At 39.4% G+C, this 23,780-nt stretch overlaps 1 protein-coding gene across 1 annotated transcript in view; it reads left to right on the top strand.

Moving 5' to 3' along the window:
- Positions 1-19,513, top strand: part of LOC117302560 (allatostatin-A receptor-like) — a 19,538-nt gene extending 25 nt beyond the window's left edge. Inside the window, exons 1-4 of the mRNA XM_033786536.1 lie at positions 1-137; positions 14,909-14,945; positions 15,035-15,327; positions 18,827-19,513. The exon at positions 1-137 is cut by the window's left edge and continues 25 nt beyond it. Of these exons, the coding sequence (XP_033642427.1) occupies positions 1-137; positions 14,909-14,945; positions 15,035-15,327; positions 18,827-19,513 (1,154 nt within the window). The remainder of the gene's footprint in view (positions 138-14,908; positions 14,946-15,034; positions 15,328-18,826) is intronic.
- The last annotated feature ends 4,267 nt before the right edge of the window (positions 19,514-23,780 follow it).

Below are 23,780 nucleotides of genomic sequence, written 5' to 3'. Positions count from 1 at the left end.
GAGACACAAATCTCAATCTAAACGAGACTCAACAAGTCATGAGGGATAAAGCAACCTGGCACCATTTCATCAAAGCTGCTCCAAGGATGAAGGATGATGATGAGTATATTTTCAACTCCGATCTAACTGTTCCTTGGGTAATTTTTAGGCATCTGAAAGTCCATAAATGTGTGCAGCAAGATTGTTTTTTTTTCATTATTCTCATACAACTTCGATTACCAATTAAATCCAAGTTTTCACAGATTTGTTGTTTTATGCATTGTTGCGATACACGTGAGAATACTGGTCTTTGACAATTATCAAAGGTGACTGGTGTCTTTAATCGCCTCAATATATGTGAGCTTAAAGGAACACGAGTTGGTCTATAAAAAGCAATTGTAACCGTTTATTATAAAATGCATATGGTTAGAAAGATGTAAAAGTAAAATTCAATGATCCACATAAATTTGCCTTGAAATTGCGTGGTTTTCCTTTTACTTTGCGAACTAACACGGTCGGCCATTAATAATCACCCCAACAACCGTTCTCACTATCCCAATTTAGTAACTCCCGGGAGTACTATTTCAAAAGGAATACGCATGGTCGTCTCACGGAAAAAGGTTTTACCCCGGGGTTAAAACTCTTTTAACCCTACCCCTGAGCAGGGTTAATTATTTCCTGTGAATAAGTTAATTCCCGGGAAATTCGCGGGAGTTTTTTGTAGTGTGAAAAGATCGACCAAAAGTCTTAACAACCTATCCCCACCCCTTCCACGGCCCAATGCACCCTTGTTACATACAGTTGACGTCACCAAATTACGGGTCTAATTGGAGCATGTGCATATACGGTAGCTGAGCTCGACTGAGTGCAGTATAAAACGCAGTGCGCTAAACACAGTCTGTCCACAAAGAGCATCCCATGGCAACCAAGCAGCAATCACCGATACATACTACTACGCAGCTGACGGTATCTGTACATGCATAGACTCGACTCCAACTCGCCGAAGGTTCATGAAATGGCCAACTCATCCGAGGAGGAATTCGAGGCGAATGCCCCGTCATCAGAGCAACCAGAGAGCTCGGTCGGGTATGAGGTGCCTTTGCTCTTAGTGGTGAGCATTGTCGGTTTATTTGGCAACCTGATGACATGGTTGGTTTATTGTCGACGCAAATACAGGCGCTCTAATGCGGTTATCTACATACTGAGTTTAGCGGCAGGTGAGTGTGATTTTTATCTACATGCGTCTTAAGGCGATAATACTTTCTATTTCCAGAGACAAGTTTTTGAAGTTTTGTGAATTATAGAGTAGGTTAACACGGTGCTTGTCTGCATTCAGGTCATAGCCGAAAACAGCGGTGTAAACCCCTTTAGCAATAAGAGTGACTGTTTTATTTCGTAAAATGAACAACACACGGAGCCAACGGCTTTACGTCCCATCCCAAGGACGAAGCTGTACATGGTTAAAGGCACTGTACACTAATGGTATATACTCAAACAATTATTAGAATAAATACTTACTTGGTAAATGTGGAGCTATTGGAAGTATAAAACATTGTAAGAAACGGCTCCATCTGAAGTAACGCAGTTTTTGAGAAAAAAAGTAATTTCTCACTAAAATATTTGAATTGAATTCGAGACCTCAGCTGACATCTCGAATTCAAGAGTCTGACAACAAACACTTATTTTGTGCAACAAGGGCGTTTTCTCTTCCATTATTATCTTGCAACTTCTACAACCAATTGAGGACTGGTCTTTGTGTTGCACCCGTCAAATTACCAAACTGGCAATCTAAACGGAGCACATTAAAATCGGGTTGATGACCACTGTAAAGAATAATGGAAAACCACTGTCACGATATATATCTTGAAGAAACTCCTTTAATGTCTGTTACTGGTCATCACTGGTATAAGAATCACATGACATCAAACATTATCAAACATTAAGTACTTGTCAATCTTAAAACTGTGTACTTACTTTACTGAAGATGTAATGCAATACTTTTACTTCTAACAAATAACTAAATAAAGTGTACTGATCTCAATCTGGTTCAAAATGTTTCCTAGAATAAACTTCATAAAAAAAAACCTTTAAATGCATACACAATAACTCCTTTCAACAGGTGTTCAACCTATAATCATTACAATCTTGTCCCGGCAGGAAATGATCAAGGCATAGCTAATTAAATATTCACCAGAAAAATAGGTGTTCTTGCCTACAGCTACTTAAGTATTCACAAGAAAAGTAGGTGTTCTTGCCTTCTGATCTCACTTCCTGCCCTACTGCAACACCACCCAATAAACAACTTCGGAGCCACTGGGCTCACACCGTGTGGTCTAGTATAGGAAGATCTTGAACCTCCAATAAAAAAATGGTCTTTGGCTATAAATATTCTCTATACATGGAGTTCGGTCTCTATTTTCCTTCCTCCATGGTCAAAGTACTGGCTAACAATACTTCCAAACTAAAATATATCTGAAAGAACACTACAGTTCTTTCCAACAAATACTTCAAACAGAAACTAGTAATGAATGTCTATATTGAAAGCAAACTTAGAAAAGTGATACCTTAGCAAATTAAAGTAACCTTTAAATACTAAATAAAGTCCAAGCAGTATTTAAAGAAAGTAGTTTCACTTCATCTAAATCAAATCATTATCACTGTCCATTATTACATGACTTAATAAAGGAAACTCCAAACTACATTTCAACTGTCTTCCAAGTCTGAAACAAATCCGTTCTTGATCTTGTAACCTTGGAGTGAAAACTCCCAACTGTCTTCAAGTGACATTGTCTTGATCAAGTTCATAACACAAATCAAATAATGAAGTTCAATAATCTACATAGTTCTATTAAAAAGCACAATGGAATTAATAAAGCAATATAAAAATCAACATACCTGTAAAGAATAATGGAAAACCACTGTCACGATATATATCTAAAAGAAACTCCTTTAATGGCTGTTACTGGTCATCACTGGTATAAGAATGACCAGACCAACACAACATCCTGTCCTGAGTATCTCTGCTGATGTGGCAATCTTGGACTGATCCATTAATTCTAAAGGTAGGGTCAAAGGTCTATTACAAAAAAAGTGTCTTGCCTGAGGACCCAGGTGTCAGACCGGGACTCGAACCCACACACTGCTGATCAGAAACACCAGAGCTTGAGTCCAGTGTATACCGCTCAGCCAAGACACGCCACAAATGTGTTTACACGACGGATTAACTTTTGCGAAAAACAAACAAACAAAAGTACTTTTCTTAAGGGTACAAGTTCTTGCAACCAGTTTCTTACAAACAACTTACGACATTAAACTCCGGCGGTCCCCGAGATGCAAGATTACACCATGATTACACCATCGTATACAAGGTGTATGTTCTTCAGCTCTAATGAGATTGCCTCGAGCTGGTTTCCTGTGAACTGCCTCCCACTGCGGGTTTTGTCCCTCATACATCACCTGAGATAGAGCAGGACCACAATTAAGACTTGTTTTCTCTTGTATATTTGGATTGCGGTAACACCACCTGTGTATCTACTTGCCAGGTAGAGTTTGTTCTTAGAGAACTGTCTTGCTTTATTCTACTACCGCGGAGTAGATGTTCGGGGTTCGGGAGACTTCTCAGGTCTGAAAAGAACTGTCCTGCTTTTAACTATTACCCGGGCGGATGGTATAGAAAAAAGCCGTATGGGACTACTAATTTAGCTTTATAATAATAACTTGGGGGGCTAATCGTCCTTACTCGCAGCTAAGAGCTGAATTGCGAAGGACGCGGCTACATTTACAAAACATAAATCTTCATTTACTTTAAACATTTGAAACTACTAATGAAATTATGAAACATTATGGTGTACAAATCCCGAAATGTGATTATGTCTGGCGCTCCAAAAAGCTAACTAATATTGTTCACTCTGACGTGAGTTAGGGTTATTCATTTTCGCAAACAAATTGGTGCTCAAAATAAAACAGAATAAACAAACTTCACTGGTTGTTCTTTTTACACATGTTTCAAAAGTTGACTACTTTGTTTATAAAGCATGAAAAGCTGGTTTTTAACATTTTCTTTTATATCCAAATCCATTAACGGATTTGGACTAAATCCTCTTTAATAAATATTGATAATCCATAGAGTGCTGTATGATTTCGACCGGCCCAGAGGCGTAGCCTTGGCGCAAGGGTCATGCATTATTCATTAGCTGATACGCTATCCTTTGATTTGTCAACGGGAATTTTTTCTGGAGGGTGAGTTCGTTCTTTTAAACGCCAGAGAGGCTGCTTTGGTGTGTGCACTTAATGCGTTTGAGCAAAAACACACAATCATGACCAGCATTCGGTTTACTAAAAGATTGAAGCTGCGTAGGCAAGTTGCATGTTTGAGTGTGAGGAAAGTTTATTGTTTCGTAAAAATGGCGTATCGTGAAGGAGATTTGGATAACCCAAAACTGAGAATAATATATACAATTGGTCAACGGAAAGTCGTGAATTCGTTCGCACTTACTGCAGAAGCACTAATGGATAACCCAAAACTGAGAATAATATGTACAATTGGTCAACGGAAAGTTGTGAATTCGTTCGCACTTACTGCAGAAGCACTAATGGAAGCAGCCTTGTTTGTCCGCGCCCAATGGGCGAGGCTGATTGCTTATTGACCCCCACTATTGCATGTAAAATTTGTGAAAGGGGGCGCCAAGAAAGTGTGGAATCACAAGGGCTCGTAAATATGCATGATTTCAGAGAGGATTATGCCATCTTGAATGTCAAACTACGTGATAACGGAAGCGATAACAAGTGTCAATAATGCGTTGAATAAAGTTTAAAGACAGTGGACACTATTGGTAAGTACTCAAAATAATTATTGGCATAAAACCTTTCTTGGTGACGAGTAATGGGGAGAGGTTGATAGTATAAAACATTGTGAGAAACGGCTCCCTCTGAAGTGCCATAGTTTGCGAGAAAGAAGTAATTTTCCACGAATTTGATTTCGAGACCTCAGATTTAGAACTTGAGGTCTCGAAATCAACCATTTAAACGCACACAACTTTGTGTGACAAGTGTCCTCTGAAGTGCCATAGTTTGCGAGAAAGAAGTAATTTTCCACGAATTTGATTTCGAGACCTCAGATTTAGAACTTGAGGTCTCGAAATCAACCATTTAAACGCACACAACTTTGTGTGACAAGTGTCCTCTTTAATAAATATTGATAATCCATAGAGTGCTGTATGATTTCGACCGGCCCAGAGGCGTAGCCTTGGCGCAAGGGTCATGCATTATTCATTAGCTGATACGCTATCCTTTGATTTGTCAACGGGAATTTTTTCTGGAGGGTGAGTTCGTTCTTTTAAACGCCAGAGAGGCTGCTTTGGTGTGTGCACTTAATGCGTTTGAGCAAAAACACACAATCATGACCAGCATTCGGTTTACTAAAAGATTGAAGCTGCGTAGGCAAGTTGCATGTTTGAGTGTGAGGAAAGTTTATTGTTTCGTAAAAATGGCGTATCGTGAAGGAGATTTGGATAACCCAAAACTGAGAATAATATATACAATTGGTCAACGGAAAGTCGTGAATTCGTTCGCACTTACTGCAGAAGCACTAATGGATAACCCAAAACTGAGAATAATATGTACAATTGGTCAACGGAAAGTTGTGAATTCGTTCGCACTTACTGCAGAAGCACTAATGGAAGCAGCCTTGTTTGTCCGCGCCCAATGGGCGAGGCTGATTGCTTATTGACCCCCACTATTGCATGTAAAATTGGTGAAAGGGGGCACCAAGAAAGTGTGGAATCACAAGGGCTCGTAAATATGCATGATTTCAGAGAGGATTATGCCATCTTGAATGTCAAACTACGTGATAACGGAAGCGATAACAAGTGTCAATAATGCGTTGAATAAAGTTTAAAGACAGTGGACACTATTGGTAAGTACTCAAAATAATTATTGGCATAAAACCTTTCTTGGTGACGAGTAATGGGGAGAGGTTGATAGTATAAAACATTGTGAGAAACGGCTCCCTCTGAAGTGCCATAGTTTGCGAGAAAGAAGTAATTTTCCACGAATTTGATTTCGAGACCTCAGATTTAGAACTTAAGGTCTCGAAATCAACCATTATAACGCACACAACTTTGTGTGACAAGTGTTGTTTTTCTTTCATTAATATCTCGCAACTTCGATGACCGATTGAGCTCAAATTTCCACAGGTTTGTTATTTTATGCATATGTTGAGATACACCAAATGTAAAGGCTAGTCTTATTATTATTATTATTATTATTATTATTATTATTATTATTATTATTATTATTATTATTATTATTATTATTATTATTATTATTATTATTATTATTATTATTATTATTATTATTATTATTATTATTATTATTATTATTATTATTATTATTATTATTATTATTATTATTATTATTATTATTATTATTATTATTATTATTATTTTTATTTTTATTTTTATTATTATTATTATTATTATTATTATTATTATTATTATTATTATTATTATTATTATTATTATTATTATTATTATTATTATTATTATTATTATTATTATTATTATTATTATTATTATTATTATTATTATTATTATTATTATTATTATTATTATTATTATTATTATTATTATTATTATTAACGTGCCGGCGCTCGACCAACTGAGCTTTCTATGTTGGCAATGTTTTCTTAGTCCAGATGAAACAAGGAAAGTAGTGCTAGCACTTAAAGACTAACTAGTAACATAAACAGTTGCTATGTCAAATGATTGGAGACAAGCCTTTTAATTGCAACCTCCAGAAGAGCAAACCCATGCACATAATAATATTGTGTGTCGGTGTTCACCGTCTCTTACGCAAAAGCTTGTCACCAAAGGATGGTGGTCAATGCACTGAGTTTATTGGCAAGCCGACTCAAAAGAAAATGTCAAGTGTAACGGTTTTAAATTATGTATTGAATTCAAGGAATGTCATTGAATTGTCACTCAATAACTTCAAGTATAACTGATCAATTTGATCACTAAATGAATTATATCTAGACCCTTGGAGGGAGTTCCACTCAAATAAAGTACTCGTCTAGATTTGTTTATTATATCCACTGCGGAATAATTCAATAAGTCATCAACAATTGAGTATCCCATTAGAAAATATATTGTCAATCTGACAGCCACCACTATTGTTTTGTGATGCTCTGGATTCCCTACCTTTTCCGCACGCAGGACGAGCGCGCATTGCTAAACGGTTTGATGATAGTTGGCGCGTAGACTTGATGACAAGTCGTTTGGCGCTGCCTAGATGTTACAAAAACTTCTTCTGCCGTTCATGCAAAAGTCTCAGTGCGATTATACATTCATGCAAAGTCGAGGTAGCGCGTGGTAATTGCGACTGACTCACACACATACTGGGATCGAGGATGTGTGTACCGTCCCCATAACTACACCGCGCTTAACAGTTACCGACTTGATTTCAAGACTAGCTGGCGCGATACGTATGGTACCTCTATACACTAGAACATGACTTGAATCAAGTCTACTCCTAATTTGCTTCTGGTAGTCAGTGGAGTAAGTTTGTGTGCAGTGGGAGTGGCATTACAGTGGAGTGACGTCATACTTACAAACCCTACAGGCCTGTCAGAGTTGTCCATATAGGGTGCCGTTCGATTAGCTTCCCCAGGTCGACCCCGGTGTGTTGCGTTTTCTTTTTCCACGACGAACGTGTGCAGATAGTTACCCACGTTTGTCCTGGGGAAAAAAATCGCCACACACCGGGGTCGACCCAGGGCAGCTAAACGAACGCACCCATATTATACCATTGTTGGCTTAGAATCGTTAACTCGCGAAGTTCCTCTCGGGAACACAGAGAGAACAAGTCAACTCGCAATTACAAGAGTAGGGAGTGCTTCTATTAAATTATTTGAATACGCAAGAAAATCGCGCTTTTCAAAAGTAGCTTATAAACATTATGAAACCGCTCTCTCCCACAGGAGGGTAGGGGGAATGTATACAGTTGGTAACCACTCTTAAAATTGAAGTCAATAAAAACCACAACAGCTTTCGATAGTACAAAGCATTTTGAGAAACAATTCACTTCGGAGTAATGCATTGATTAAAAAGATATCAGTTTTTATGCCCAAAATTTGAACCTGAGAAGTATGAATGTAGTAACGTTTCTCATAGAGTGCATTCCTATGGGAGTATTCTTCCTGAACAGATTATCGCCGATATCTTAAAAAGAAACTACACCTTTTGAGTTGACATTTTCACAGGTTAGTTTTATTGTAGTGTATCTACAATATGAAATTAAAACAAGCAGTCGGTAGCAGAAACCAATGCCTAAAGTCAGTTCAGGTATTCTGAACAATACAACTTGAATAAAAAAATTACCCAGCCTGCCAACTAAATGTTTCATCACAAAACAAACTTGGGAAAAAGCGTTTCAAAAAGCAGAATATCAGCAATATAAAACATATATTGATTTTATTTTATTTACATTTTTTGTTCGGGGTGGGATGGGGGTTTCACAAGTAACCACTAGCAAAATTCCTATGCCCCAAAACAGGGCTCGAGCCATTTGAGCATCCGACCAGCCGTCGATTTCACAAAACTTAGGATTAATCTTAGGACTTAGGACGAGTCCCAACCCTTCACTGTAGCATGCAGACCTTAAGATTAATCCTAAGTTAGGACGAGTTACTCGTCTTAACTCGAGATAAGACGAGTCCTAACTCTTTGTGAAATCGACGGCTGGTTGTGTAGCAAAGGGAGCGCAGGTACATTTTTCTACCCAAAAAAGTTCCACTGAGCCACCAAAAAAATTGCCGATTCATACTGAATGATGAAAACGGTAGGAAATCTTTCACAAAAAACCTCATTTTGACTGTGCCGTCACAGACAAAACATAATTGTCTCGTTATGAGGGGCCGAAACATCCAATTTGTATCAGAAATTATTAATATATTCTGAAATTACTATAATTACTTCCATTATTACAAATTGTATGGAGCAAAAACATCATTGGACAGTGTCGCAAAAACTTAACTCTCTCATCATTAGAGGGGCTGGGACATTCAATTTGTATCAGAGATTAATAATATTTCTGAAATTACTATGCTTACTTCCTTCCATTATTCAAAATTGTAAGAAGCAAAATTCATCTTCTTACTAAGCAATCAGCTGCTTTCTGAATTCGTAGTTGTGCAACCAGCACGCACTAAATTACTGGGTAATAATGAAGAAATTGTAGTTCTCACTCGGGAACTGCCGGACACGACCTGAACAAAACACAACCTCCTTCAGGGGAAAAACGGCAAATCATCGATTTGGGGGGGGGGGTGTTTTTCAGAGCGCAGCACCGAGGCTTTGGAACTCCCTAGACCTGAAACTGTGAAACTTTCAAACTCACTTGGCATATTCAAGAACAGTTTAAAAACTCATCTACATACAGAAGCATTTTTTTGTTCACTCAAACTTCTAATAGTATGTGATGCTACTTACATTTGCTTGTGGCGGATACCAGCGATTTAAAGGTTTACGCTATTTAACTATTATTAGTTCGTCTTATCACAGCTTGCAAAAGAAAGATTATATTTTCCTTTGGGTCGGTAACTCCTCTAGTCGGCCTACATGCCTGATGAAGCCTTTCTCATGTTCAAATATCGGGTGAATTATAACCTTTTTCTCTTCAAAGGGTTTCATTTCTAACATTGGTTTCGAACTATCGACGGCTCTCCAGTGCTCTTTACCATGTCGGTTATTTCTCGTCATGAGATTGTGGAGTAATTACCGAAAGTATACCCTGCTCTCAATGGCAATGGATACTGTTCAAACTCAAAATAACAGTTAGGATAAAAACTTACTTGGTAACGAGAAATGGAGAGCCGTTGATTGTATAAAACATTGTGAGAAACGGCTCTCTTTGAGGTAACATGAGAGAGAGGTAATTTCCCACTCAAATAATAAAATACTTCAGGTCTTAAGGCTTTTATTTGGCATCCGAAAGTACACATATTTTTTCCAACCATGGTGAATTTTTGTTCATTATTCTCGCACAACTTCGATGACCAATTGAGTCAACTTATGTTCACAGATTTGTTATTTATGCATATCTTGGGATACACCAAAGAGAGAATACTGGTTTTCGACAGTTTCCAGAGGTGTCCGGTGCCTTTAAGGACACAAGAGTCAAGACTGGGTCTAAAATCCATCATCAATTTTTTTTAATGATTGATCAGAAACACGTACCTGAGTTTGGGGTCGAGTGCGCCTGACCGCTCGGCCACGACACGCAGAGTAAGATCGTTTGCCATATTATTTTCTAGATGCGTAAACCAACAGAGACTTCGCATAATTTTGTCTTCCTCTAAGTGACTGCATCCCGGAGGATTTTTCTTGGCTAGACGGATACCATCCAAACTGTCTTTAAATTACATCCAATGCTGTATGTGGGCTCTTTGAACGTCAGACCATTCTCATTAGCTTCAAAATACACAGGGGTGAACCAATCCATTAGTATTGAGGGTGAACAAACCTTGGTTGCCCGTGTGTGTGTGTAAGATACAAATTATCTCCATGCGTTGGCTGCCGGTGAATAAGTTTAACCTCTTCTTGTTAGTATCTTGTTGTATACTTTGGAAACAACATCTGCTGTTTGATTTATCCCTTTCCCGTTTTGGCTCGCAAGTCCTGACGTTGGCATGGAAACATGAGGCTGAACAAAGATGAGGCTTGTTTCACTATTTACTCGTGACTTTTCGTTGTCTTTAAAGTATCAATTATATCCAGGATCTTTACAAGTTGCACAAGTGAAACTAAGGGGAAAATACAAGGTCCCCCCTGCCCAAAACAGAAGAAGACAACAATTTATTTAATAACAGATTCGTTACGACAGTAATGATCAATTTTTATTTTTTATTTGTTTGTGAAATACTGGTTGAAAGAGAGGCACACCAAAACGGAAGCCCCCCCCCCCCCCCAAACAGAAGAGTACAACTATGTAACAGTACTGCTATACAATAACATTGTTGTTATGACAGTTCTTTTGCTTATAATTATATACTTTTCATTTTTGTTTTTGAAATACTGGTTGAAAGAGAGGCACACCAAAACGGATAATGCCTTGAGCAGAGTCCACGTTATGGCATTTTGTCTGAATTTCTCTTCTTTGTTCATGACTTCTTCCGCTCTATGGATGCTGTGCAGAGAGTTCCTCCATTATTGTTCCATAGAAATCTGATGTTCTTTCATCCACTTTATCCATTTGTGTTTTGTGTTGTTCTTAGAAGCCAGTTCATCTGAAGAGCTTTTGCTCTATAGAGAAGACAAATCGTGAGAGATACTTAAACTTTGCATGGTAGGGGTATAGTTTGGAGAGGTTTGCGGTAGCACCATGTGTTGGTTTTATAAAGAACCGGTGGTTGGCAACTCACGTTTGGATCTGATTTTGTCTCTGAATGTCTTAAGGAAAAGTCTTTAGTTAGGCCCACACACTGAACAGTTTTAATATTCAGGGCACTGGACACATTTGGTAATTGTCAAAGACCAGTCTTCTCACTTGGTGTCTCTCAAATTTGTACTCAATATTGGTCGTGAAGTTGGAAGAGAATTAATGGCAGAAAAAATACCCTTGTCACACAAATTGTGTGCTTTCAGATGCATTGAATTCGAGACCTCAGCTGAGGTCTCGAATTCAAATCAAATATTTTAGTAAACTACTTCGTTCTCCAAAACTATGTTACTTCAGAGGGGGCCATTTCTTAAAATGGTTTATACTATCAAAGGCTCCCCATTGCTAGTAAGTTTGTATGCTATTAATTATTTTGAGTAATTGCCATTAGTGTCCAATGCCTTTGATACCCACCCATTCAAAACGCTTTATCTTCATAACACATAGTACAGAGGACTTTCGAGCTCACACACAAAACACAAAACAGACTCATTTGATCTCATTATGCCCAGCAAAGTGGCCTTCATTTTTAAAGGCGCTGGACGCATTTGAGAATTATCAAAGACCAGTATTCTCACTTGGTGTATCCCGACATACATTAATGTGGTCACTCAAGTGGTCATCAAAGTTGCTAGATAATAATGGGAAAAAACACCCTTGTTGCACAAATTTATCCCTCACAAAAGGGTTCAGGCTTGAAATCTTGTCTTTTAATAATAAGTGAAAAGTAGTTACCTCTTTCTCAAAAACTACGTTACTTCAGAGGAGCCGTTTTACGGACAACAAACATTGAATTTAATTGAATTATATATAGTTATGTTAAACCCTAAATCTATCGCGAAGCAAAGGAAATTCATTTAAGGAATTGTCTATCCAACAATTGAAAGCTTGAAAACAGTCAAGGATATTTTCTCTAGAACGCGGATTTTGTTTCTTCTCCAAATGGAGTGTGCGGTTGTTTCAATGACGAGTCTTTCAAATTATAGAATAGAGAAGAAAAAAAATTATAGTTTGAACCAGAAACCATTGTTGGACAATAATGTCAAGATCGTTATTTATTTATAATTTTTTAAGACCATCACAAAACTCTGATAACGGCCGTGGTTATCTGTGGGCACAAAACGTGATGGCACTAAAGCGTGAGAAATTTAAGGAAATCACAAAAAGGGTGAGGGGTTTATAACTAAATTACATGCGTATTCATTTCAAATCACTTCACAATACATTTGATTCATTGGTAAAACTTCACAAAATAATGTGGTAGGCCTATGGGGAAACAAAGAAGAGGATGTCACTGCTTAGACTTGTGGACAATTCGTTTATGGTCCCACGCGGTGAGATAGTCGAGTTGCAGCTGTGCTCTCCGCGCGAACTGCTGGTTGCGCGACTACTGCGCGCTGCCCGACTTCTACTGTAGAAGTCGCCAAGAGCAGTGACAACTCGACTATCTCACCGCGTGGGACCATTAACGACTTGTCCACAAGTCTAGTCACTGCTGGGTCCATTAAGAAGCAACGCACAGGGCACTTCAGTCTGGCCCGCGGTGTGGCATGAGTTTCAACTCCCCAAAAGAACGGTATAATTTAGATATTTCGTCTGATAGCGCCCTCTTTTGACTTAACTTCCATAAAAGTCTATGTTCATACTATGTTCTAAGGCATCATCTGATACGTGCAGTGACATGAGGTTTCCATACAGTGCGTTCGTTTAGCTTCTCGTGGTGACAGCATGCACCTCAGGGGTGCGTTCCACTCGCGCAAACGACTCGCAACTGTTCGCGCAAACGTTTTTTATCTTTCGAACGATTGGTGCGCGTATACGCGATGTCAACATGGCGGCGCCCTGAAATGAAGATGGCGCGCACCATACGTAGTTTTTTTTTTACTTTGTTTTTGCTGCAATAGTCCTCTTTTTGACATCATTGAACAACTAATTAACTTTGTTATTCCAAATCTGCATTATCATCCACCGAAAATACAATGTAATTATGTTTGTGACAAAGAAATAATACCGTGTGCTTGTCCGCCATTTTAAAAATCACTCGCCAACACCTCCGAAGTATGTTCGCCTAAAGTTGCCAACGTTCGCCAACGGTGGCGGCGAACAACTCGTTCCACTTGAAATTGTTGGCGAACGTGCGCAACTGTTGGCAACGTTTGCGCGAGTGGAACGCACCCCTGGTCACCCCAAGTGACCCACTCCACAAGCAGGGCACTGGGGGCTGACCCGGGTGAGCCCCATCAAAGCTATTCGAACGTATCGGGACAGACCGGGGTCGACCCAGGGAAGCTAAACGAACGCACCCAATACGCCTCTCTTAATATTTTTGCATGACGTTATAATTCTTACCCAAATTGAGGCTATGGGCGCACGTCCCCCATCACTTGCAGTGGCTGCGCACATCGCCTCGTTTTGAGTTAGCATTGTGACGTACCTCATGCATAAATGTTAAGAGAGGCGTATGATGCCCAAACTAACTGCTTTCACGTCATCAACAAATTTTGACTGCATATCCCTATGTGAAATGAATGTAGGTCAAAGGTGAATATACACGCCGGTTAAGAGGCATTTCTCTGGCGTTATAGACTGTGCAAGTCTCGCGCAGATTTGAACTTCCGGGACCATTGTGGTCCCAACCTTATGGAGTTTTACGTTGGGGAGATTTTGTTTCGTCCATTACTTTAGTTTAATATAGTTTATGACCATAAAAATGACATATGTTGTTAAAAATGTAATACTAATTAACAATATATATAAAAGTAAAAATAAAGTCAACATAATAACGAAGAAAAACCGATATTTAAACTTGACCTCAGGTCAGGTTACTTGTAAAAAATAAGAATTTGTGCCCATCTCCGATCAAGAAACTTATGCAGACGCTTGTTTTGGCCGTGCGGGGTGGAAAGCCTTTTCATTGGTCGCTTAGGCGTCGGCTTCCTCTTTAAAATGCGTCACGCGTTTATCTAACGCCCTTGCGACCATCGTGCGTCCGCGTATAAACCAGCTTTCAGTAGTTTCACATTCGGGCGTAGATTTACAAAAGGGGTTTCAAAACATTTAAGATCAAACAAACATCCTTGTCCCAGAGTTTTACTTTTGTCTATACATAGACTTTAACCGATAATTGTGTATTAGTTTAAAAAGCTAAAACTAATTTAAACAAGCTCTAATGGGTATTTTTGTTATTCAGATTCGGCATTAAGAAAAAAAATTAAAGCAAAGATTTGATTCATGAAAAAATTAAGTTCTTCAGTTGTCGTGTTTTCGCGCTCCGGTGCGCGAGGACTTGCACAGTCTATTCACGAGCCTCGAAGTATGACGTAAGATGTTCGGGCTAATTCGCTCGTAGAACGGGTCCCTGTCTTTATCCACAAGGATAAAGACAGGGACCTACTACTCAGATCCAGTGAAAAATACCACATGCATGTTACTCGTCAGGTGGGATTCGAACCCACGACCCTTTGCAATTCTAGAGCAGTGTCTAACCAACTAGCTACAGGCAGTTCGACACATCCTTATTTTGGCAGCGGGTATACCGCATTGATATGAAGAGATGTTACATTTGCATCGGGGATAAAGAATAATTATAAAAATTGTTTTCTTTTTCTTTTCCTACTAGGTGATTTGTTGGCTCTTGTTGTTGTTATTTTCCACATCACTGAGTTTTTCCCACCGACTTGGCCCGTTCTCTGGGCCTTTGACTGGCAGTGTTCAGTCCATCGGTTCTTCCGGTTTGTTGGGTTCAACAACACGGTCCTGACCATGACGGCCATCGCAGTGGACCGGTTTTACGCCGTGAAACACCCGGTGACGTTCCGGACCCGAATCACGGCAAAGCGGACTAAAGTGGTCGTGGGTGCTCTATGGGTTGTCTCAAACCTTGCTGCAGTACCAACTGCATTTATGTTCCAGGTAGGCATAATGTTATACCACACATCACTTTCTACAGTACTGTATATCCTGTTTAACTTAAAGCCATTGGACACTTTCGGTAAACAATATTGTCCAAGGCTCACACTTCGTGTACCATAACTTATATATAAAATTTAGGCTCAATCGGTCTTTGGAGTCGGGAGAAAATAACGGGAAAACCCACCCTTGTTTCCCCACGTTTCGCCGTGTCATGACATGGGTTTATAATTAATCCGTAATTCTCGCTATCGAGAATTGATATTGTTTTAATGTTCTCTCAAAAAGTAAAGCATTTCATGGAATAATATTTCAAGATAAGTCTTTCACCATTACCTTCTGTAAACCCTGTAAATTATTTGTAAATCTGTGAACTTGTTTTTCTGTACCGAAAGATGTATAATGGCTTTAAAGGCAGTGGACACTATTGGTAATTACTCAAAATAATTATCAGCATAAAACCCGATAGTATATAACATTGTGAGAAACAGCTCCCTCTGAAGTAGAGTAGTTTTCGAGAAAGAAGTAATTTTCCACCAATTTGATTTCGAAACCTCAGATTTTGACTTTAAGGTCTCAAAATCAAGCATCTGAAAGCACAAAACTTCGTGTGACAATGTTTCTGCTTTCATTATTATCTCGCAACTCCTACGACAAATTGAGCTCAAATTTTCACAGGTTTGTTATTTTATGAATATGTTGAGATACACCAAGTGAGAAGACTGGTCTTGGACATTACCAATAGTGTCCCCTGCTTTAAAGGAACACGTTGCCTTAGATCGGTCGAGTTGGTATATAAAAGGCGTTTGTAACCGTTTTCTATGAAATGCATATGATTGGAACGATGTTTTAAAAGTAGAATACAATGATCCACACAAATTTGCCTCGAAATTGCATGGTTTTCCTTTTACTGTGCGAACTAACACGGTTGGCCATTTATGACTCCCATAAAAGGCCGACCGTGTTAGTCGACGAGGTTAAAGGAAAACCGTGCAATTTCGAGGCATGTTTGTGTGGATCATTGTATTCTACTTTTACAACATCTTTCTACCCATGTGCATTTTATAACAAACGCTTTTCAAATACCAGCTCGACCGATCCAAGGGTTCGAGAGCGCTTTTCTGATCACGATTTTGCAAAGAAACTCTGCGCGTCAGCTTCATTATCTCGAAGTTGCGCACTGACTGCTATGTAAACGTTCAAAACGCTATGGATACGTTATCATCTCGTTAACACTACGTTGGCTGTACGTTTCCCCGTTAGCAGACGTACATCAACGCATACCAACCTACGAGTAACGTTCCCTTAACGTATGCCAGCGTATGTCAACGTATGTCAACGTATGTTTAACGTACCATGAACTTACGGGGAACTTATGCAGAAAGTATGAAGCACACGTTCAGTACGCCGAGAAATTTTGAACATGCTCAAAAAAAACTCGGCGGGCTTGACGTGTTCACAATTTTAACAGCGTATCCCAGCGTGCTATTAACGTAAACGACGTATTCCAAACTTACCCCAAACTTATATCAGCGTACACCAACGTATTTTCGATATTTCACATACGTTGGCTTACGTTCAGGCGATACGCCATGGTGTGACAGGGCCTTCACTCATCCTCATGTTTTCATGGTCGGTCGTGCTGAACGCATCAAACCATCAATACGTTACTCAAACGCTTGCAAACGCTGTGATATACGCTGTCATAACATTGTTATTTAGTTACTGAAACGCTATCAATGCGTTAGTCATACGCTATGTATACGTTCAATACGCTATGGATACGCTATGGATACGTCCTTTCCAACACCGATGTCGACTTTTTCGATGCAATTCGTTGGGAAAATGGACGTTCTTTGACTTTTTCTTGGAAAATTTTCGAACTATTTTGTGCATACGTTGGCATACGTTCAGGCGATACGCCATGGTGTGACAGGGCCTTTAGGTGTATCGTAAGTTATTGGCCTTGTCTCACACTAATGTCTGCTTCATTTTTCCTCATGGTACTATAACTTGGTTGTACAATGATTGTACTAAAATGTTTGTCTGTCCATGTAGTTAGGGAACAAAACCATCTCGCCTAACTTTATACCTTAAAAGTTGTCATTAAATTGCTACTTATTATTTGAGAAAAAAATGCACTTTACATTATTACTGCCCTGGGAGCCGATTTCACAATAAGTTAAAAGCTAAACTGTGTATCAATCGTAATAATTGCTGAAGAAAGTGCGATGTCACTATACAAATCACTACGGTTACGGACAGCTAGAAGTATCGGCCATTTGTAATGCGCCATGTCTGTCAAATGGGCACTCCTTGCGCAAGTTATGAGAAAAACTGATATTTTAAGAAAAATCTTTTTGCCTGGTGAAATCGTCTTGAGATGAATCTTAGTGCTTTGTGAAATCGAGCTGAAGCATCTCAAACGCAATTTCAATCTCTACCCTCACATGGACCTATGTATACCCCCTGGGTGAAGAGAAGCATTAGTAAAGTATCTTGCTCAGGACACAAGTGTCACGACCGGGACTCGAACCCACACCCCGATGACTTGACACACCATGCACATTTCCCATTCCAAGCAAAGCTGATGCCTTTTCACCAAAAGAACATTTATTTGAATAATAAAAGCAACCCAATAATGTGTGTTCACACAGAGAAAACCCTTCTCCAAATAATGTCCCCTAATTACTTTTTAGGCTAAACGATTTTGTGGGTCGGTATGTTATTTTGACTCAAAATTTGTTGTTGCGTGCAGAATTTGTATGAATGAAGAATACGTGGTGAGTGCAGCCATTTCGACGTCTGCGTTTCACATGGACTATACAAAACGGAGACCAATTTTTTAAAGGCAGTCGACACTATCGGTAATTGTCAAAGACTAGCCTTCACAGTTGGTGTATTTTAACATATGCATAAAAATAAAACTGTGAAAATTTGAGCTCAATCGGTCCTCGAAAATAATGAAAGAAAAAACACCCTTGTCTCACGAAGTTTTGTGCGTTTAGATGGTTGATTTCGAGACCTCAAGTTCTAAATCTGAGGTCTCGAAATCAAATTCGTAGAAAATTACTTCTTTCTAAAAAAAACTATGGCACTTCAACTATCTCAACATATGCATAAAATAACAGATCTGTGCAAATTTTAGCTCAATCAGTCGTCGGAGTTGCGAGATAACTATGAAAGAAAAAACACCCTTGTCACATGAGTTTGTGTGCTTCAGATGCTTGATTTCGAGACCTCAAATGCTAAACTTGAGGTCTCGAAAACAAACTCGTGGAAAATTACCTCTTTCTCGAAAACTACTTCACTTCAGAGGGAGCCGTTTCTCACGATGTTTCATACCATCAGCCTGTCCCCATTACTCGTCAACAGGAAAGGTTTTATGCTAATAATTATTTTGAGTAATTACCAATAGTGTCCACTGCCTTTAAGTTATGTGAACTTCTGGTTTTAATTATTTTGTGTATAATTCACTGTGTTCGTACTTCTGTTTTTCCAGAGTAAATATGGTGGTGTTGGCAAAGCTGTGACATATCCAGGAAAGATTAATTTCGCCTGCAAACTTGTGACACCTTTCGGCTCGTGGTTCAAAGACTTCAAATCAATTTATTTGAACATCGTCTTGTTCTACCTTCCGGTGATTGTGACAGCCGCCCTCTACGTCCTGATCGTGCTACACGTGTGGAAGAACAACAAGTTTATCCGTTCCCGATTGGGTCGTGTCCCGCATAGGAACTCACACTGGAAAACCGCCAAGACGCTCCTGACGGTTTTCCTCGTGTACGTGTCCTGTTACATTCTCCTGATCACGTACAATCTCTTGGCAAGATACGCTCCCAAAGTTCTCCCGCCGGATGTGAAAAATGTAGGTCTTTTACTGCCGTACGTCAACAGTTGTATGAATCCAATAGTATATTCCTTCACTAACCCCAGTTTTCGCGATGCATGCAGGACTATCCTCCACTGCAAGTCATCGGAGCCTCTGACATTGACAATGGCAGAGACACCAGTGAAGGAGACCGAAGGGAATAGCTCTGACGACCCAGTGAAATACATCAATGGCGGCTTACCACACGTACCACCGCCAGCAGTTGCTGTAATTCAAACAGACTTTACCTTGTGCGAGAAAACAGGGGATGAAAGAAAAGAGTTCGGTTTATCCCCGCATGCGCTTTCCTTCATCTAAAAATAATAATAATATGACAAAAGCTCTGGTCCCAATTTCATAGAGCTGCTAAGCACAAAAATTTGCTTAGCATGAAATTTCTTCCTTGATAAAAACAAGATAACCAACCAAAATTCCATATGTTGCATATTGCTTGTTACTGGTATTCAGCTGTTGTTTGCTTATCCTGAAAATCACGTGGAAATTTGGTTGGTAATCCTGTTTTTATCAAGGCAGAAATTTCATGCTAAGCAAATTTTTGTGCTTAGCAGCTCTATGAAATTGGGCCCTGATGTAGACACACCCAATCCCAACTTCATAGAGCTGCTAATTATGGAATCGTAAAAGCCACGCCCACTTTTGATAGGGGCGATAGGAAAACTGAAGATATGCCGTGTGAAGATAACCATCTTGATTTCAGGTTTGTCTTTATGTAAAACAAAATAAGTTCAGAACCAGGGGCCTTATTCATGAAGCCCTCGTAAATCGGTCACTTACGTGGCTCTAAGTAAGACGTTAGTAAGACTTTAGTAAGCCCTTACGTGTTATTCACGAAGCATTCGTATCGCTTTACTACCGCGTTACTTACTAAACCTTTCGTTATGTAATTCACTGGAGCGTGATCTCATTGTCCAGAACGAGTATTTATACAGTGACTGGACTGGCTCCGGTCATTTAGAAGATATTTGTCACCCTGCAAACATGGAGAGCCAGACTAAACCAAGGAGGAAGACCGTTGTCCCGCAACGCGAGGAGGAGGCAAAGGGGAATCATTGGAAGACGAAGTTTCTCGCCTGCTGAGATAGTGAAGTTAGTGTTCCTTGTTGCATTGAATTGGTAGGTGCTTAATAACAAGTTTTCAGATGTTGTAACGCTGAAGAGAAAGGCCGACACCTGAGCAAATCGCGGAGAATCAACTGTGTTGGAAAAGTCCTCAGAACTACCAAAGTGGTTCATCACAAATGGGATGACATTCAGAGATTTTGAAAGCTTTCACACGACGAAAACATGCAATGAGAGTACAAAATGTAGTTGGTTACCCCTAAACTAAAAATATAAAATAAATAAACAAACGAAGTAAACCAAGTAAATGAAGTAAATGCTACAGAGCAACTCGTTCGCGCCTTTGTAACTTCCCGACTTGACATGGGAAACTCTCTCCTCTATGGACTGCATAATAAATTTACCGCTTGTATCTCCTTAAAAAATATTGCCGTAAGAATTGTAACCTGGTCCAACACTAGAGTCACATCACACCTATCCTACAAGATCTACATTGGCTACCCATTAAGGATAGAATCATCTTCAAGATCCTTGTGTATGTCTATCGCTCATATCAAAAGGCACTTTATCACCATATCTCTCAGAAGGACTCCAACCCCATACTTCCAACCGCCAGTCTATATGCGATCTAATAACAAACATCTTTTAAGGAAACCCCTGGCCATAACATCATGGGGTGAAAGATCAATTACTTCTGCTGCTCCTTCATTATGGAACGTCTTGCCGGATCATGTTAAACTTTCTCCATCAATAGCTTTGTTCAAAACTTCCCTCAAGCCTCATCTAATGAGGACTTCATAACTTTTTCCCGTTTCTTGTGTCACTGCGCCATGAGCATATTTAGATGGAAACCCGCGCATTATAAATGCCCACTATTATTGTTACTATTAACTAAATAAATAAACATAAATCATTATTTAATGACGAAATAAAATAACAAAATCACGAAAAATTTACTAAAAAGTGAGAAAAAATAGGTTAGTAAATTCTCAAAAATTTTGAGAAAGTTTGAAAAAAAAATTCGCAAGAATTGTAGAACATATTAAAAGTTGTTGTTATTGACATAAAGCTCAATTCGCCCGAAAATATTGGCCAGGAATGTTGAAAAAGGGCTTAAGAAAACATACGAAGCCGAAAACACCCCACGTAGCACTAGTAAGGACTTACGCACTCGATTGAAGTTACGAGTGCTTCGTGAATATGACGCAACTCGCTAAGAACGAACTAGTAACACGTAAGTGCTTACTAAGGCCTAAGAAGGCTTCATGAATAAGGCCCCTGAATGTTAGATGGGCAAGCGAACTGGAATTAACACTTGAACTAAGTTGACAATCAGCAACGCTGAAGGATGGTTTTTCACAAGAGGGCGCTATCAGAAGTAATTTAGTACACAAAATCATCGGGGACAAAATCTTCTGCCCCACCATAACCCTCCGTGACGTGGATCGGGGTTAGTTCACGAATTGCTGGTGGGTTCACTACAGCAGGCCACAGTCAAAAGAACTCGACATGTGCATGTAGTGGCCAAGACAAAGCATGCACATCACATAATAAAAACTCATCCAAGAAAACAACAGTGAATTTGGCACTCCTTTGACTGTCGTGTAATCATTAAAGTCACCTGGAAGTGGTATTTTTTCAAAATAAAGCTTTTGTCACTAATATATGTTTTTGGATGAGTGGAATGTGAATAAACAGTTAACTAAGGTTTTAAAAAATCAGTTCTTATGTTATTTACAAATTTAAGAGTAGACCCCGACCCGAGAGGGCGCTGTTCGTGACGTCAATCGAGGCAGACTTTGCCTGTAATGCGTAGAGTAAACACAAATGTAAAGTACATGTACGGACCAAATCGTGAGATTGTACGTTGCAAAAAAAAACACTTTTTGAAATGTACCAACTCACGACTTGGACGTACATGTACTTTGAACGTGTGGGTTTACTATACGCATTGCAGGCAAAGTCTGCCTCGATTGACGTCACAAAAGGGGTAGGTGGAGTCAGCCCCCCAAACAACTTTATATATTTTTTAAACATATAAATCGTGACAAACAATTACTAAAAAAATTGTTTTATTGTTCGTAAGCATATACTCTTATTTTTGAAAGAAAAAGAAAATCTATTTCCAGGTGACTTTAAAGGTGCACTGTGTATTGTATTGTACATACTATTAACAAACAATTACACAAACAAGAACTTATGTATTTAAATATTTTGTTATAAATAATATTAAATCACTTATCGTGCCATCAGTTCCGTCCTTCATAACTGTATATATTTATAGACGACACAAAGATTATGTTTTAACAAATAAAGTAAAGTAAATAAAATACTTATTTATTATAGGTGCACAACCTAAGAGGCTATTAATATTATGTATAGAACTTTGCACGCAGATACACTTTTGTTATGTGTTTTTGATTGTCCATGGAGTGATATTAGTTGAAAACATTCGCCTATTGTTGCCGTGTCATTTTTTTTTTCGAGCATTGGCGAATCCTTGTTTGGGGGTGAGGTGATAATCTAAAAAAAGCTCAAAAGTTCCGCTATTATCGTTGCGACAACTTCCGATTAGAAGTCATTTTGTGCCCATAAAAAGCGCACTGCGAACAATGGGTTCCAGACTAGTATAACTATTTGGTTTGTGCTCATAATAATATCGAAGTCTTATATAGCGCACGTATCTACCAAACAAGGTACTCAAGGCGCTGAGTATATACAAACTTTCAGAAAGATAGGTTATTGCAGTGATGAATTCTGAGACCCAATTATTTAGCACCTTATAAGGGTTTACAAGGTGCTACGGCGCATTAAGCAGCAACAACCAGGAAAACCGGGGCGAACCCCTTCTCTTTTCGATAAGTGCACTGGGTTCTTTTACATGCGTTACACAACACATGGGACCAACGGCTTTACGTCCCATCCGAAGGACGAAGCAATGGTTAAGTGTCTTGCTCAAGGACACAGTGTCACGGTTGGGGATTCGAACCCACACTCTGCTGATCAGAAACACCAGAGTTTGAATTCGGTGCTCTTAACCGCTCGGCCAAGACACTTCATAGGGTGCGTTCGATTTATAGCTTCCCTCGGTCGACCCCGGTCTGCCCCCGGTAGGTTCGAATAGCTTTGACGTCATTCCAGGGGCTCACCCGGGTCAGCCCCAATTGCCCTGCTTGTGGAGTAGGTCACTTGGGTTGACCCGATGTGCATGACGTCACCACGAGAGGGCAAATGTGATCGTTCGATTAGCTCTTGTCAGGGGCTCACCCGAGTGAGCACCGCGGGGTCGACACGGGGAAGCTAATCGAACGCACCCACGTAGAATATGAGTTGTGGTCATGTGCCGCATTTGAGGAAAACATGGCGTCCAGCAACCTCATGACCAAAGAAAACTGGTCCCTCTATATCGCAACTCTCTCCATACACAGCTCTGGGTAAAATCACCTGGGACCAGTGAATCCCATTCGTTTCAGTACAAATTAGGGCCTCTATACAAATGAGGCAT

This window comes from Asterias rubens, chromosome 18, assembly GCF_902459465.1.
Source record: "Asterias rubens chromosome 18, eAstRub1.3, whole genome shotgun sequence".
Classification (NCBI taxonomy): Eukaryota; Metazoa; Echinodermata; class Asteroidea; order Forcipulatida; family Asteriidae; genus Asterias; species Asterias rubens.
The sequence above is the reverse complement of the archived record's forward strand: the minus strand, read 5'-3'. Positions and strand labels throughout refer to the sequence as shown.